At 45.8% G+C, this 16541-nt stretch overlaps 1 protein-coding gene across 2 annotated transcripts in view; it reads left to right on the top strand.

Moving 5' to 3' along the window:
* LOC144099454 (glutamate receptor ionotropic, kainate 2-like) overlaps positions 1 to 16541 on the top strand; it is a 126135-nt gene that overhangs the window by 54666 nt on the left and 54928 nt on the right. For both annotated transcript variants that reach the window (XM_077632763.1, XM_077632762.1), the window contains exons 3-4: positions 6725 to 6943; positions 16031 to 16294. In XM_077632763.1, the coding sequence (XP_077488889.1) occupies positions 6725 to 6943; positions 16031 to 16294 (483 nt within the window). The remainder of the gene's footprint in view (positions 1 to 6724; positions 6944 to 16030; positions 16295 to 16541) is intronic.

The following is a 16541-nucleotide window of genomic DNA, read 5'->3' as shown; positions in this document are numbered from 1 at the left end:
TGGATTTGTCTATTGGAATCTCAGAAAAGGAAATTCAGTCTTTCGCACGAGTCCTTCTTATTCTTCGGCATCACGTTTGTAAAACATTCATCGTCCAGCTCTGCGACCTCGAGTAAGTGGCAACTCTCGAGCAGCCAAACAAAGAAAAGAGATAAAAATCTTTAAAAACACTCAAGCTTCGCTCTTTACACTGCGCGTGCTTTAGATCACCCCCGAACCGTCTCGAGCATGAAAGCGTAATGCTCGGGGGCACAGGGGCACGATATGGCCGGAATCGGCGAGGTGTGTGATTTAACAGACGCGAACGACGCGCTAGGCCGTGGCGGCCAGCTTCCGCCTAGCTTTATCGAGTTCCTGCGACCAAGGGCCAAGGCGAAGACGTGCCCCACGCGAGGAACACTCCATAAATCCTTCACTTCGCGCGCGCAGCTATGTCCTGCGCCGGCTTACCCTCGGTTTCGCTCCGAGCCGGTCACTGCATCGCGAGAGGTTTTTAAACATGCAAGAGCTTGCCATCCGGCTAGTGTGTATCGTCAGCTACTAGCTGTTGTCTTGACTATGTGTCTTTCTTGAGGCTGATGGATTTACGTGGGCCTTCGAGCGTGATTCGACGTGCTGGCGAGGCATTCGGCAACTGAATTTATTTGTAAAGGCCGCTTTGTTCGGACGACATGTGGACCAAGCACCAAATACTACGGTGAAAGTGTGCATGTTACGAGTGTGGTTTTATGAAATCGCTCAGGCAGAGCTAAGAGAATCTTCTGAAGCATAACGAAAAGCATGCCTAAGCTGCACTCGGACTCAAGTCGTTAGCATTTCTTTGCTGCTAAGGATGCTGAGGAAAAAATGGAATTCACGTAGAATAATGAATTTATATTTTTGAATGACAAAAAGACTACTTTCTCGAGAAACGTACCTTTTGTAAGCAGAACAAGAGTGAGGAATAAAAGACTGGTAGAGCATCAAAGACTGGTAGAGCGCGCCATTCCACAAATACAGAACGGTAACGTCTAGTGAGCAAATCGGTCGCACATGCGAACAGGCGAAGGGTAACACGTGTCACTGTTAGTAGCAATTTCGCATTGTCCCCCTATGACACTCTTGCCAGAACAAAAATATTCTGAGAAAATTAGATGGTACAAATGCACCACTCTGTACGCCAGTTTCAAAGTCGTGACTTTCAACCAGTATGACGGGAAACTACCAGGCCTTTCAGGGAAGGCTCAGTTTTTTTTTTTCAGAAAGAGGCTTTTTGGGGTAAAAATATTGCTTTTGCGGCGTAATATTACCCGTGTTGGCAGACACGAGAAAACCGGTGAATTGTTTTAAGTTCTAAGATGGTCACTAATTTTTGATAATTAACTTTAAACTATTAAAGTTAGGCGTTTAGTTGCACTCAGAGGCTTGTAGCCGGTCTTTTGTATTAGCCATATAAGTTTTTAGAATTTCGTAAATGCGAATATCTTCGGTGCTGTGGCTCGACAAAATTTGGCTACGTCGTGCCCAAATACATGCGGTTTCAAAAGCATGCGGGCAAAGCAACGTTTCCAGGGCTCGTAACTGATCAAAAAAGCCAAATGTTGTCCAGCCAAAGCGCCAAGGGTAGTCGTGTTTTCTAAATTATAACAACTGGTGGCTAACACTAATGGATGGCTACTGATCTCTGAATGCAACTAGCGCCTAGCACAAATAGTTAAGAAGGCAATTAAGAAAAATTATTTAACCAACTTACTACTTAATACGGTTCACCGTTGTTCTCGTGTTCCCCAACACTGACAATACTATGCCTCAAAAATCATATTTTTACCCAAAGAAGCGTTTTGTTTTTGAGAAAAAAAATGAATGTCTACCCTGGAACGCTTGGTATATTTAAGCTTAACTCCAAACAGCAGACAATCGAAACCGCCTGTCACGGCGGTCAAACGTGACCAGAGTCGCCGCATACCCAGCTCTCATATTTTGCTAACAACGTAAATTCGATGAAGTCGTCCTCAGTCTCTCATTCACTGCCGCTGTTTCCTAGGGCCCCGCAATTACTTTCTCTGGAACTCGGAATATTATATTAGCGGATTTGTTTTTTAAACAATTAGAGCTGAAATGAAACCTTCAGGGCAGGTAGTTAAGAGACTCTCTAGGAAGGTTTAACTTTGGTTCTTCAGCAGCGCGCACTTCCCACGATGTTGCATTGTAGTTAAGCTGTCTCAAAGAGTAATTTGGCAATTGATATAGAGAATGACAGCGGAAGCTGCATTTCAGCACAACACGTTAAAAACGATTGTAGGCCTATCCAGACTGCGAGTTCCACACAACCGACTGAAAACATCTGAGAGTTTCATATGAAAAGCGTTCGAGGTTCTTTTAGGTAAACAACTTAGGTAAAAAACACAGTTAAGCCACTGCTTAACGTTAAGCGTAGCGGGAGAGACGACGAAGTAGCTGCATGCTGATGTCGAAATACGAAAGTTTTAAAGAGTGTTTTGGAATAAGGCTTTAGATTCCTTGCCTGCCGTGTGCATGCACCTTGTACAAAGCGCTGCTTCTATTCATTTCCAGTGCGTGAGCGACAGTACTATGGGTTGTCTGAGCTTGAATTGAGACCGAAATTTCTGAAAGAGCGTCTGGCGACTGCCTGAATTGTTGAACGCGTGAAAACTGCGTGATGTGGTTCAAGTTTCGTTCCTATTTCTTTTTACTTTGAAAACTGCTTTGATCTTTATGGGCAATGCGTCGAATGCTCTTGATCACAAAGACGCAGTTTCCTATTAAATGCGCGTCATGAAGTGTTATTTGAGCGTACATTCTTTGATATGTCGTTTATTTATTCTCAGATAGAAGTCCGTCCTGAAATGTGGTTATCCTCCTCGTTGGATCGCGACGTTGCGAAGAGTGATGGGCGTGCTTTCGCTTACATCATACGCGGTTGGTTCTCTTTATCCTCGTTTAGTGCACCCAAAGAAGACAGCCTCTTCTTGACGATGTGCACTTCTTGGGAGGTGAAAACAAAAGAAGAGGCAGGAATTATGAAAGACAAAATGCAGGCACTGTAACGGTGGCGTGAAATTGCGCATCTAAAGTCAATACTCGGTTGACCCGTGGGCCGCCCGCGAAAGGATGGGCGCCAGATGCGTGCCTGCGTGTCCGCCTGAGGGGGCTTCTGCTCCGGCGGCGGTGACAAGCGTGTCCCGTTGTTGTTTTTCCAGCCACGTATATACATTGCCTGCCTTGTGTCTTTTTCTCAAGCGTGGAGCGGCCTGCCGTCCTCCGGGCTGCCCTCGAGCCGGGTTATTTCTCGCGCACCGCAGCAACAGCTGCACGTTTCCGAGCACGCCGGAATGGAAAACAAAGGGGCCGCGGCCTATTCGGCGCAGCTCGTTCGTACGTGCCTGCCTGCGCTCGCTGTTGGCGCAGAAACAACAACTGGCCGCACGTTGCCGGGCCTCGCGCGGGCCCGGCGTGCGAGTCGGGGCTCGCTCTTTCCAGGAACGGCTTCACCTACACACGCGTCCGCGTTTCCGCTTTGCGGCATACCGTAATGTTGCGAGTGTAGGGTGCAGCTTCCGGTTTGCTATTTGGAGACGCTTGCAGGCCCTAGATTTCTTAACGTAAAAAACTGCTATCCAAGGCAAAACAGGACGAGGTGATTTATATAGACTCAGTGAAGATGAGTTTGTTTCGGAGGTCTAACCACTGCTGACGTTCCCTTGCTCTTACTTTCCAAGAGATGATGTTCCTTCGAAGTTCTCGGTTTGGTGCACTAAATTTTTTTGCCATGATGTTAGTCTCCGAAAGACTAACTGTTTGGTACCTTTGTTTATTTCTTTTTAGAAGGCATTTAAGTGCAGAAATCTTTCTATTTTTTCTTGTGAAAGAGCCTTAGGGAGGTGGCGTGTATACTATATACAGCTACGGCCTGGTTGAGCACCGCTGATTTCCTACGGCTAACGAAAATATAAGCAGTGCAATAGGCTTGAACGGAACCCCTAATTAATCAACTTGATGCCTCATTACCAAAGGGCAAGTAATAAAAGGATCGTCCACTTATAACGGGTGCTGGGAATAAAATTTTTCACGATTGTTGCTAAAAGTAGTATTAAAAAGAGATGTAAAAGCAAACGTTTCGAAATAAATGATTCGATCACGAAAAGGCTTAGACTCATAGACTCACTGGGTTTAAGATCTAAATGACCAATTCGTGGTTGCCGCAGTGACTTACATTTTAGGTGCTCATCATATTATTGTTCATAGGTGTTGCTTCTTCCTATTTATTATTTAATTTGCTGCTCCTTGAGCCAAGGGTGAGGAGTATTGGCCAAGCAAGTAAGTTAAAAGTGAAGTACAGAAGGAGCGTTACTGATTATAATTACCCCACCGTACTTTGTTGCGCTCTCCACTTTTGGCAGAATCAAAATGTTCGCTCTGTACGAGATTATTATCGGATGATGACCTCTCAGCCAGAATACGGCGTCTTGTGAACCCCAAGATTTATTTTCCTAACCGAATGAAGAACTTAGAAACTCCTGAGGTAGTGCGTGCCACTACGAATGGTAGCTGGGTCGATCGAGAAACGTGGTTGTATTTTTTTCTTTATACAAATATCAGCACAAGTTTTTCAAATATTTGGATATATAGGTAGAACTCCACTGGAAGCGATCCCCTTATATTATTATCTGGCTCATAATATCCTTCTGTTGACCGACAAAATATTTGTCCAGAACCTTTTGAGATATTGGAGCTGTCCACGAGTCCTCGGCTATTAATAAGTGCCAATAGTCGGAGATGACTTGGACGGTAAAGCGGGCACAACAAGGTCGATTATAGCACGAGTTTAACTCTTGAACGAGTGAGCGCAGAGCCATGCTTTATCTCGCAGTAAGGTAAAAAAATGTTTTGAATTCCTGAAATTGTGTAGGAGCGAGTCGCAAATTGAAATTTTTTTGAAGCTAGGACCACTTTAAGTTCCCTGTTTATTTAAACTAACGGGAACGCTCGACATGCATGGCACGCTGGCGCACCAGATCAAAGTGGATTTTAATCGCAATAATCTTTGTATGAAGCTTAGCAGCAGTAATCAGAAATAAATATCGGATATATTAATCGCGCAAAGACCGACCACAGGAGTGTGCCTCCATCCGCACGCACCTCGCTCTCTCGTTCCTTTGCTTTGATGTTTTCTCTTCGCGTGTCCAGAATTGAAGATATCGAGGGAAATACTCGCGAACAAAGGCCTTAGGGATATTTTCTCAAACAATAACAGGTCACTGGTCTTCGCACGCAGCGAAATGAAAGTCGCTTTATCGTTACCACTTTAACGGCTTAGGGAATGGATTCTTTTTCACTGTAGATTGAACGCGGAGCAGTGGCATTTGTAAAAGGTTGTAAAACGGGGAATGCGTACCAGTTAAATGTGTACAATCTAAATTGAAGCAGTACGATAGTTGCGGCTTACGATGCGTATGCATTGGGTGGAGGGCACCACATGGTGGATACAAAAGAACGCGAAAGAGAGGCTGTATATAGATGGGAGGATGCAGCTGCGCTCCAACAGACTTTGCGCGACTGACAGTCACGGAAACCGAGTGCCGTAATGTCGAACGAGGCATTCTTCATGCCCTTCCGCGTCGCGGCCTCGTATGAACAAAAATCCAACTCAAAGATGCAATGGGACGATCTATGAAAAAGCGAAAAATACAACCTATACTGCTAACGAAGGTTTGTCGCATCACGCCTGTTTATTATTTTGTCATTTTGAAGCTTTCGCTACAGCTACGCTTGAATTAATATCTGATAGTCGGGAGAGAAGTGATATGCTGCACATTGCACACACACTACAATCTGGTGCAGTCTAAAACATTTTACTCCTCTCCCTTCAGAAACGCGCTAAAGTCAGTGGCAGATTGCTGGCCGCCTTTTGCTAATGCTGAAGAATTGCAGTAAAGTCTGATCAACAAAACGATCAACATCATCGATCAACGATCAACAAAACGATCAACAAATTCTTATTTTACACAATGTTCTTGAAGGCATTATTAAAGAAGTTTGCCATTTATATTTAGTAATTATTTAACTTGGAAGAATTTTACAACATACTGCAGCCTAGGCCACGCGACCGTAAACAGCCCTCTCTTATTTTCTCTGCGTTAGGACACACCGTCTTTTTGCTAAAGCTTGGTTCCCTTTAGCTGGGACACCTAGTGTATTCGGTTTCGTTCCGGCGGGCGTAGCACGTTTACTTTTTCGATTACTGCTTCTACAAATGTGCTATTCGTTTATGACTCACATATATTGAGAATATAAGATAATTATTGCTAATTACTCCTTCCATAATGTGGGTGTTTTTTTTTACGACAGGCGCCATATTACATTACCAGAGACGAAAAAAAACAAGTTCAAAGATTGGAGCGCAGCTATATACTGGTTTATCCTTGACAAGAAACGTTTTCTGCCTGCTACGTGGGACATATCTCACAGATGCGATTGCGTATGCCTGTCTGTAGTGTGGTGGCTACTGTGTCGTGCGCACGTAAGTGCCCTGTTGCTTCCGCGAGGTAGTACGGCTTGTGTGCATTATTGCAAATGGTTCTGTCGTTACACTTTTGCTTAAGAGGACGCAATTTTTTTTTCTTGTTGGAAACTAACCAATGTACCAAACTACGTGCTGTGCAGGAGGTTTCAGCGCTTCTTGATTTTAGTTACACTCTGTTGTCGTGTCTTCTGCCTCCTTCAGGCGTGGTGTACGACGAGGCTCGGTCTTCGGAGGACGAAAAACTCTTGTCCCAAGCCCTCGACCGAGCGAATCTCAACGCAAGCGACGGTACAGATGCAGCGCCACCACAGGGGGGAAGCACGGCTACCCAGGTGCCGGCCACTTCGGCCAGGACCCCGCACCTAAGCCTGGCCGTAGTAAGACTGGAGCCGGGCGACCTCTTCAGATCAGCAAAGAAAGGTTAGCGCATGGGCTCACTTTGGCACTCATGTCGCATTAAAGGTGTAAATCAGTGGTTTTGATAATGTTAGAAGCTTTTAACTTGACAATTAACGCGTTTTAATGACATCCTAGTCGAAATCAAGAGGAAGAAATGGGCTCGGGCACGGCATGTAATGCGAAAGCAAGATGACCGCTGATCCTTAGGGGTAACGGAGTGGATTCCAAGATTAGGCAAGCGTAGCAGGGGGCGGCAGAAGGGTAGGTAGACAGATGAGATTAAGAAGTTTGCAGGCATAGGGTAGGCGCATGCAGCTGACAAAGGAGAGGCTAAATTGGAGAGACATGGGAGGAGCCTTTGCCCTGCAGTGGGCGTATTCAGGCTGATGATGATGATGACGTTGACGATGAGGTCCTCTGTATTGGCTTCGGTTTCACCACCAATAAGTTTGTCGTTTGTCTAAACAAGCCCAGAGAAACGTAACTGCAGGTCTTTTGACGCCTATATTGCGAGGTAGCCGCATCCGTCATTGCGTAACAAAAGCAGTGCTTAACAATCAGTCGATGATTAGGCGCCCTTAAGAGGTCACTAACGCCACGCCCGCCGTCCAGGGCGCATCACAGCGTTTTCATACTCAACGATGAGAGGGCCGCGTCTGCTCACTTCTGGAGGAGTATTATTACGACTGTAGCGTTCGTTGTCTTTCTGAGAGGAAGCCCAGACACCCACGTCTCGTTTCTGCCAAGGCGCACGCTGCGATCACCCGATCCCTCGGACGTCGTGTGCCAATTACCTTCTTGCGACGTAATAAGCGCAGAGCTACGGGCAGTGATCTCTTTCCTTCATCCTGTGGCTCGCTCTCCGGCTTTGCGGTTTTACCCGCCGCGCAAAGAAAATTACGGTTCTGCAACAGTGCAGTTGCTTCTGTTTTGAATTATTCATCGGCTGAGAACGAATATTGAGCACAAAACGTAATTTCTATCTGGCCGTAGCCATGAGTTGGGTTGATGCGACAGACGGCGAATGGAAAGTCAGAAATCTGTTACCTCTTACTTCTGCCAGTCATGAAGGTGGTACAAAGTGGTTATCGCCCCTAGCCCCTTTTCTCTCAATGGTAAGTACAACCCTTGTAACGGTCAGGTAACGCGGGTACGATGTCGGCGAAAGTTGCTGGAAACATGAAGTTCGGCTGCAAACACTTCTGACTTCAAATATACTGCTGAGAGCGTATAGCAGGCTATCATGGAAGCCACCGTTAGAAAAACTAGGCCACTTGTGGTGTTCATTTGAGCCCCTGGAATCTTCTAGGTGCGACTTTTTGCGCATATAGAGCTTACGAAATCCTGATTACATTTTGGTTTTCACTGCCTGCATCTGTTCGCAGTTAGTGATGACTTTCTTTAGCTCCTACAGATTTCCGTAAGGAAAAAGTCACTAAATTTCGTAACCTGCCGCGCATCTCATTGATTTTTTTCGTATTCTTGTCTAAGATATCAGAGGACTCTGTTTAATCCGGAGAGCTTGTTTCTTTGTGTAACGATGCCAAACGTTAGCATGTTTGCGTCGTCGAGTAATTAAGACTGCGCAGCTAGGTGACCATTTGGATGTGCAAAGGATGATGGACACTTTCGAGGCGCAGGGCGGCCCATGCTGTAGTTTTTCGGTGCTGTTTAAATAAAACTCGCGGTGGAAACCAACACATCTTCCTTTAGCCGTGGTCGCACTTTTTTGCTAATCGTACACATCTGGGTATTAAAAAAAAGTGTCATCTTTTTGCCGAAAAAATTGTTCTGAACGTTACATGAGCACTACCATGCAGTTTTGTCGAGGGAGTGATTTGAGCAATAAGGATAAGGTAGCAAAACAAAAACACCCACAATTATATGACAGATCACGTTTACACTTAGGGCAGGCGTTTAAGAAATAGGTGTACTACTGTAAATGAGAGCACTCCCATCCAATATTCGCGCTTTCCTCACAGTCAGCTGCGAAACGCGCTAACGAGTGAAAACGTGTCGGCGTGTGGGCGGCTTTCAACGGCTGTACTTAAGCAGGCTCTATAAGGAAACACATTTTACACGTGCTTAAAGTATACGGCCATTCGGAAGCTGACATTGTATATTCTCTTAAACTACGAGCCCACTTCCGGCTAGACATTTATGCTTATAATACGTCGGAAGAAACCCTACCTGCTTATCTTTCGAAAACAGCGGGTTTTCAACAGCCGCCGTTGCATTAAGCAGTATAAAAGGCCGCTTCGCTATATTTTAGCTTGCCTGAGAAAACTTGAAAGGAGCACTGCAGATGATAAGAGCATGGAGGAGCATTATGCCGGTGTACCAACAAGAAATACAGAGAAAAAAGATCAACGTTTTTAACCTACGTGAAGTCGCCAGGTCCTGTTACGGAAAGCAGGCTTTCATTCAAGCCTAAAAGCCTCTTTTCAGGAGCAGAGTCAGCGATCGCTTTCAGCTTATCGCATTATAAACATTGAGTATATCCGCATCCTTTTAAGGTATGCACGGCCCTAAAGATAACTTCTCGTTTCTCTTGCTCAGAACACGAGAATGATTTTGACCCAATAAAAAAACTGCCCTCCTTTAGTGACGTACCTTCCCCTTATTCATGCTTCTCTGGACGAGACGTTCACGAATTCAGTATCGTAAGGCTCATGGTTCCTGCTGTTTTGTCTATGCATCACTTAGTGATCAATGTCAGAGCAGTGGTTAAAAGCGGCGCATTAGGTTTGTGTATACTATGAAGCATATAAAAATGTTTCACGAGGTTTAACGTCCCCAAGCGACTCAGGCTCAGCATACAACGTGGTATATAAAGTTTCTTTAAAAGGGCCCAGTTTGGACGCTTATTTATGATAGCAGCCCTTGCAGAGGGGAAAACGTGCTGAATTTCTTGTTCCTTCGAACTTTCGCACACTGCCGTGCTCTGATGCCGAGGATTTGGACACAAGTCACTTTTGAAGCATATTGGAAGAGATGCATTACATGCGGAGCTTGGCACCTTGGCGGGCGGTACCGCGGAACAAGTGGACGTTTTGGCTTTATTGCTGGCAGCAGGTTTTGACGTCGTGTCACGTGAAACGTGAATGCGGACGGCTTTGAGAGTGCCACTATGGGCGCATCGCGCATGATGTCATTTCATCTCTATAATTAAACCGCAAGCGACGCGCACGAATATGCTAGGTCATACTAGCCGAAGTCTACGTTCGACCAGTTCAAGACCAGGTATGTATCAAGCATAACTTAACAGGACAATGCCGGAGCAGAAAAAAGTCGCTCGCAATTCGTGCACGTAGTGATGGAGAAAGCTGACGAAAATCTTGAGTCGCTGTTCACTCACTGATGCTTCAACTTTTTGCAATATGTCTGTGTATAGGAACGTGGGCTACATAGCAAGAGAAGTGAGTATTTGGGGAGAACGGGAGGTTAACCACGTGCCGTCAACTTACGGGGCCAGTATACAGTTGCTGCCCCAGCGAATTATCTGCGTTGTGTGCGGGGCTTCTATGCAGTATTCGATTAACCTGCGTCTCTGCTCTTTGCGAACTGGGAGCGCAACCGACAATGATAGTTAGGGTGCAGGGGAGCTCAGCGGGAAACAAGCGAGGAGAGCGAATGGGGAATCAGGGGAGAGGCACGAAGCTGAAAAAAGCGAGAAAGAGCGAACGGAGTTGTATAATGAGCGCAGTCCTCCATTACACAGCTGGCGTGGCCCCCTTTCAACGCGGGCGTGCCCGGCGGCCCAGGGTCAGCGAGCAAGTAATGGCTTCGCACCATCCACGCCTTCCCGCGAACACGCCGAGTGCTTCGGAAGAGGTCACCGCCGAGCATAGCCGGCGGAGTTCGGGTCATTTTCTTCAGAGGCGCATAGCCGACGATTTATCGCCCCGTATCTCCAGCTGTCTGCTTTTTCCTTCGCCTCTCCTCTGTTTCTTCGTCTTTTCCTTACATTCTTTCTTTGTTTTCACTAATTTCTATCCGTCATCTCTCTCTTTTTTCTCGTTGCTTTATTTTCCTCTTCACCTTTTTCTCTTTCATTATTTCTTCTTTCCTTCCACATTCCTTCTTCTCTTCCTTTTTTTTTCTGACTTCATTGTCTCATCCTCTCTGTTTTTTACGCCTTCTTTAATTTCTTTTCTCTTCTTTTTTCCTTCATTACCTTCCTTACATCTTTTCCTTTCATGCTTCGCTTGCATTCTCAGTTCCTTTCTTCGTTGCCCCCTGGAGAGCCTGTGGTTGTTGAGAAGGAAAGAAACATGATTACAAGGACACATGACCAATATTATCGTACGCAGTGCGGATGAGACCAGCGGTCACAACAGTTAGAAGTGCCGCCGAAGAAAGAGGTTAGCTTGACTGGTGGAGACTAAAGCGTACTACACAAGAAATAAGAGAAGACAGGCATGTGAATAATGGCCTTTGGGACCCCCCGAGGTGCAGATGATTCCAAAAGTAGATAACATACATAATTTACGAGCCTAACAGGGAAGGACACCGTTGCACATTTGTCTCGAAGATGATAAAGAGACAGATTAAGGCTGCGCGTATCTCACGGAGCCGATGTAAGAAATGTTGGCTGGCATTAATCGCGTGCACAAGGAAAAGAGGAGTCCAAAGACTAAGCGATAAGTGTTCTCCGCGCAAGAAAACGTTGCAATCACGGAAGGACGTTTAACAAATTAGAGCAATATGCGCGACAAAAACGTTCAGATGTGAATTTCTTCTTTGTAAATTTCTCGCCGTTGAAATAAAGAGGCTATTCTGTCGCTAGAAAAGGGTCCGGAAAGTGGACAATCGATGACCCAAAAGTGGGTGTGGCCTTTGGTCCATAATGGAAGGACCACATAAGGAGCCCAGCAGGGCAATGTTAAAATAAACTAAACCTAATATCGTTCAGCGCTGGTGATTTTGCATGAATGGCTGGTTGTTTTCATTTTTATGAAACGCAGGGGTGACGCCGTTCTGAAGGGCTGAGATTTATTTTTTTCCGACTCAGGGTTTTTGAACAGATGCGTACTGAAGCGTAAGTTTATCGGCGTTTCTCCATTTTCCTCTGTTAGCCGAAATGTCAGCTCCTTGATCGGAACAGAATCCTCAGATATTTGTTAAGTAGGCGACTTACAGGACATTTATTGACATCGGGCGTTGACAGAAATTTTAGCTGCAATGATTAACACACGAGAACGAGTGCCTGAAATCCTTCTGTATAGCTTTCTGCAGATGTGTGCGCATTTTTCTGCGCTGAAGTGTGCGAGTCATAGAATATTTGCGCTTCCAAGTGTCCCCCAAAAAGTCGCCGCCATTTATTATAGCAGACTACTGGCTGCATTACCGCTTTTCTTTTAAGTAAAAAGAGCGGAAAGAAAACAAGGTTGAGGATGCCACAAGCCCACACTATGAACTAATGAGCCGACAAAGGTAGGGTCATGAGGGGCTCGTTATGACATACTTTTCAAAAAGGCCAGCAGTCTCCAAAACCATGCAAAGCATATGAACTTCTTGTGTTTAAATTTCTGGTGTTTATCAATTTAAATTAGTATTACAAACATGTTTTTTTTAATTTAATTGATTATAAAGTAAAAGAAAATAGAAGCCCATGCAGCCATTGGGGTTCGAACCAACTACCTCCGCGTGTCGCTTACGGTGCTCTGCCAACTGAGTTGTCGAATCATCTAGTTTGGAGCGTATCAGTGTTGAGTGTAATATTTTATTGGCGCATTAAACTAAATTTATATTGGAATTGTAATAGCAATCAGTGTGCTCACAAATAAGGCTTATTGAATATTATGAATTCCAAGTGAGGCACCAATAAGTTGTACTATGATTAAAATTCGCTTGCAGTAAACGAAAAAAAAATGTGCAGAAGAGCAATGCCACTTAACAAGGATATAACAAAGTAGGGGAATATTTATCGATGGATTGCACAGATGTGTGACTGAAAGATAGCATAACTTTGTTTCTAGTATGGAAGGCCTCTAAAGTTTCCTGTTTCTCTCCCCAAATATATACATTGAGGAGAATCATATAGGAAAAAGATTTGAAATACGGTACAGGGGACTGTGGACAAGGATGATAATTTCTTGAAATGCGAAGTTTCTGTGAAAGCTATATAGCTTTCCTCTGTAGTATTATGCCAGCGCTTTGGAGGATGCTAATCAGCAACTACTCCTTTATTTCTTCTTTCGCGACCACTAGTAGCATCATGAGCTCCTGACTAAACCTTAAGTCTGAGACCACACCAGGCCACTGCCTGCATAGTTACAAGCACCTATGATGAATGACGCTGCAATTTAAGAGACGCTTTTACCAGTCTGAGGGTGAAGTAACTCGAAAATGGAACACTAACTATTTTATTTATTAGTGTGACGTTAGCGACTATTGTCCGAATTAAGTGAGGAGAACGTTTTAGTTCGTGTTTGTCCACATGCATGATAGGTTAACACGTTTCAAGATCTATGTGCAAGAAATTATGAGTTTGGTTCTTGGGCGGCGACTTCGCGTTCATTTTCATATTGCTGATACATGACCAGTCGGCAACAGATGTTTCGGGGGTGCATGTTCTAGGGGTCAAGTTTATTGTCGCACTGCTTGTCGAGCCAGTTGCCTGGTACTGTAACCGTCAAATTAAGCATGCACTTCCCCATACTTCCATACATAACCGTCAAATTCGCTCACGTTTTGGCACTTAAATTGTTTGCGCGCACCCTCACGACGTAAACTTTTGCTGCCGACTGAAGACCTCGAACCTAGCCGTTTAATCTCCTCATTCCGAATGATGGGCAGCATAGAATTATTTCGCTCATGATGATGATGATGATGATGACGATGCAGGAATGCGGGGGAGAACACCTTATATCGCGCAATTTTCTCGACATGTAACCAAAGAAGTGGACTGTGTTCGGCGCTTTCCATTTTTTTTTGTTTTTACACGACTTGTCACCCTTGATATGGATAACAAAGATGAAAACTCAAATGTCCTCTCACCTACCTGTCCTGCCGTAAGAAGGAGTGGCTACCAATCAAAATGGGGCGGTAGAATCGAGAGCGATAAAAATCGATGCAAAGTATCTTTGCTCCGCCGTCGAAAAACTCGTTTTTGACTTCCAAAATGTAGGAGCGACAAGAATAGTTTTATCATTAACTGCTCTTCATAAAAGGCTCAAGCCTAGAGCACAAAATTAAGACAAGGTGTCGTATTTCTCGTCCGCTTCTTTCCTGATTAATTTCTTCGTTTGCACTGCCAGTTAAAAGCGCCTGTTACTTCAAGGCTGGTAACTAGCAAGAAAATGCTGAGCGGGCCCACTTCCTAGGAATTCACTATTTAAACTAGATGCGCTAAAAACAAGACTGGTAGGTAGAAGCAGACATATCCGGCACTCACGCGCAGCCAAAAATTTATAAACATAACCCGGTTAGTTCCATCAAGCTTTTTTAGTTCAAAAACTGCGCCGGGCATCCCAATCGCCTACTCTTAAACTCCTGCCTTGCGTGCTAGTAAGCTTTGTTAGAGATGGCGGGGCCCTTGAGTAGGGTGACTCGTTCAGTACCGCAGGCCCCGGCTCCGAAGGACGTTGTCCGACTCCGTTAAGAAGGAAACTGTATAGTAGGTTTATTTACATTTTTACTAGCGTAAATATAAGAATGGAGGATGATTTTCACTGCACTCGCTGTCGAGGTTTATATCGTTCTTCGTCCCTAAATTCCCTAGGTTGAGGACGCCCTCGCCGGTGTGGGAGTGGCCTGAAACTTTCACTCAAGCGCACAAACTCACACCACCGCACATATGGAGACGCCCCCGTCACATGTCGAGCCTGGGAAAGAGGAGGATGCCGTCGGGTTCACGTCGACCGCGGAAGGCGATGTTATCTGGACAGTCGAAGGTTCCCACGCGCTGGTGACACCTGTTCTTCAAGAGATGACAGCCGACGCGCAGGGCCAGATCGCAAGGTCGGGTCGAGAAGCCGAAAGGGGTCGTTGGTCCTTTGAGATGCTTGCGAAGATTGCAGACGATAACCGCTAGCCCGCCGCTGTACTCGGCACGCCGCCTCCCACCGGATACGAGGCCTCTTTGTTCCCCCAACATAGTCACAACAATTGGGGAAGGTAACTGCCGCTCGCTCTCTGCGGCGGCGTCTTTCAGGCCTCTGCTCTCTCGGGTCCCATACACCAACCGGGCAACGCTTGCTAATTGTAACCAGCTGACACCTGGGTCCGCTCCGCGTGGTCCATGGCGGCAAGCGTGGGAGCGATCACCATCTAGTTGCTCGGAGCCACCCTGTAAAAGCATAAGTGTTGGCTGCCTTGAGGCGAGACTTGCAGTCGTCGTTGCTCATCCAGACAGGCTGTCGCTGTTCGTAACAGCCGCATTGTGTAACTAGCAGGAAGCATATGTTCTCGGATGCGCTAGCAAAACCGATGCTCATTATTATAAAGTGGGCCTAAAAGCTAACCGGGGAGATGAAGAGTGCATTTAATACCTGGCGTAGTGGAAGACCCTAAGCCTGGGGTTATTGTAGGTTGTTTTTAGGCTTGGTGCAGTTTTGATGGATTTTTTTACTGGCGCAAATAAAGGCAACTGGTCTCCTAAAGTTGTCTCTAGAATCGGCTTCGCTGGTGTGAGGGCTGTGGCAGGTTTTCTCGTCCTGGTTTTCACAATTACAATCTTAATGTGCGGAGGAGGATAGTGCTTTCCAAAATTTTCAGGTTTTTGGAACTGGTTCAGCGTACAACCATGAATGTTGTGGCGCCTGAGTGCTGTATGTGAGACCATTGCTTGTGTCGGTCGAATCAGCGACCCTTATTTCTGGTGAATGACTTGCATGCGAAGACGTATGTACCCGCAAGTTAATGCAGTGCTTTGTGTGGCCTGCGCCACCTGCAACGTTGCGCCGAATTCCGCCCACTGGGAAAGCTTAGTGCCTGATTATAGTCGTCACACCAGCAAGCGAATGCCGAATCGTTTCCAAGAGAGAATCTTCTCCTCCTATAGGAGTAAAGTTTCTTCCCAGACTCAAGTGCTCATAGACTTGTCATTTGCAAGAGTCGCATGAAAAAATTAAATCCTTATCGTATGCTTCGTGGGGACGCCAGTGTGCGGACTACTGGAACAGGGGATGCTGGCAGTTCTGGGTCCTCGGCTGCCGGAGACGGCATCCCTGGTGCGCAGTGCCTGTTTCAGGCACCGGGTGCCGCACGTTTATCTACACCGGGAGGACTTCGGAGGTGACCGCGTGGCTCCGGACAGTGTGTCCCTGACGTTGACGCCTTCGCCCGAAGAGCTGACACGAGCTGTGCGGGACCTTGTGGAAGCGCAGCGTTGGACGCACTTCACCATCGTCTACGAGAGGCCTGAAGGTGAGCCGAGTTGCCTTTGGAATTTTGGCAGAGAAAGCAATACCTACACACACGCTTTGCTAGAAAAAGAAATGGGCAATGCTGTATTCGTTCAAATAGTAAGAAATAGCATTGCTACAAGCATCGTAGAAAGCGATGCGGAAACAGCTACAGCAACACCTGCCTTAGTGTCAGGAAGCAGCGGGCATTTGATGTTTGCACAGCAGCTAATTCTCTTAAATTCGAATCGATGGGGATCATAAAAACA

Source organism: Amblyomma americanum, chromosome 7 (assembly GCF_052857255.1).
Source record: "Amblyomma americanum isolate KBUSLIRL-KWMA chromosome 7, ASM5285725v1, whole genome shotgun sequence".
In the NCBI taxonomy this organism is placed as follows: Eukaryota; Metazoa; Arthropoda; class Arachnida; order Ixodida; family Ixodidae; genus Amblyomma; species Amblyomma americanum.
The sequence above is the reverse complement of the archived record's forward strand: the minus strand, read 5'-3'. Positions and strand labels throughout refer to the sequence as shown.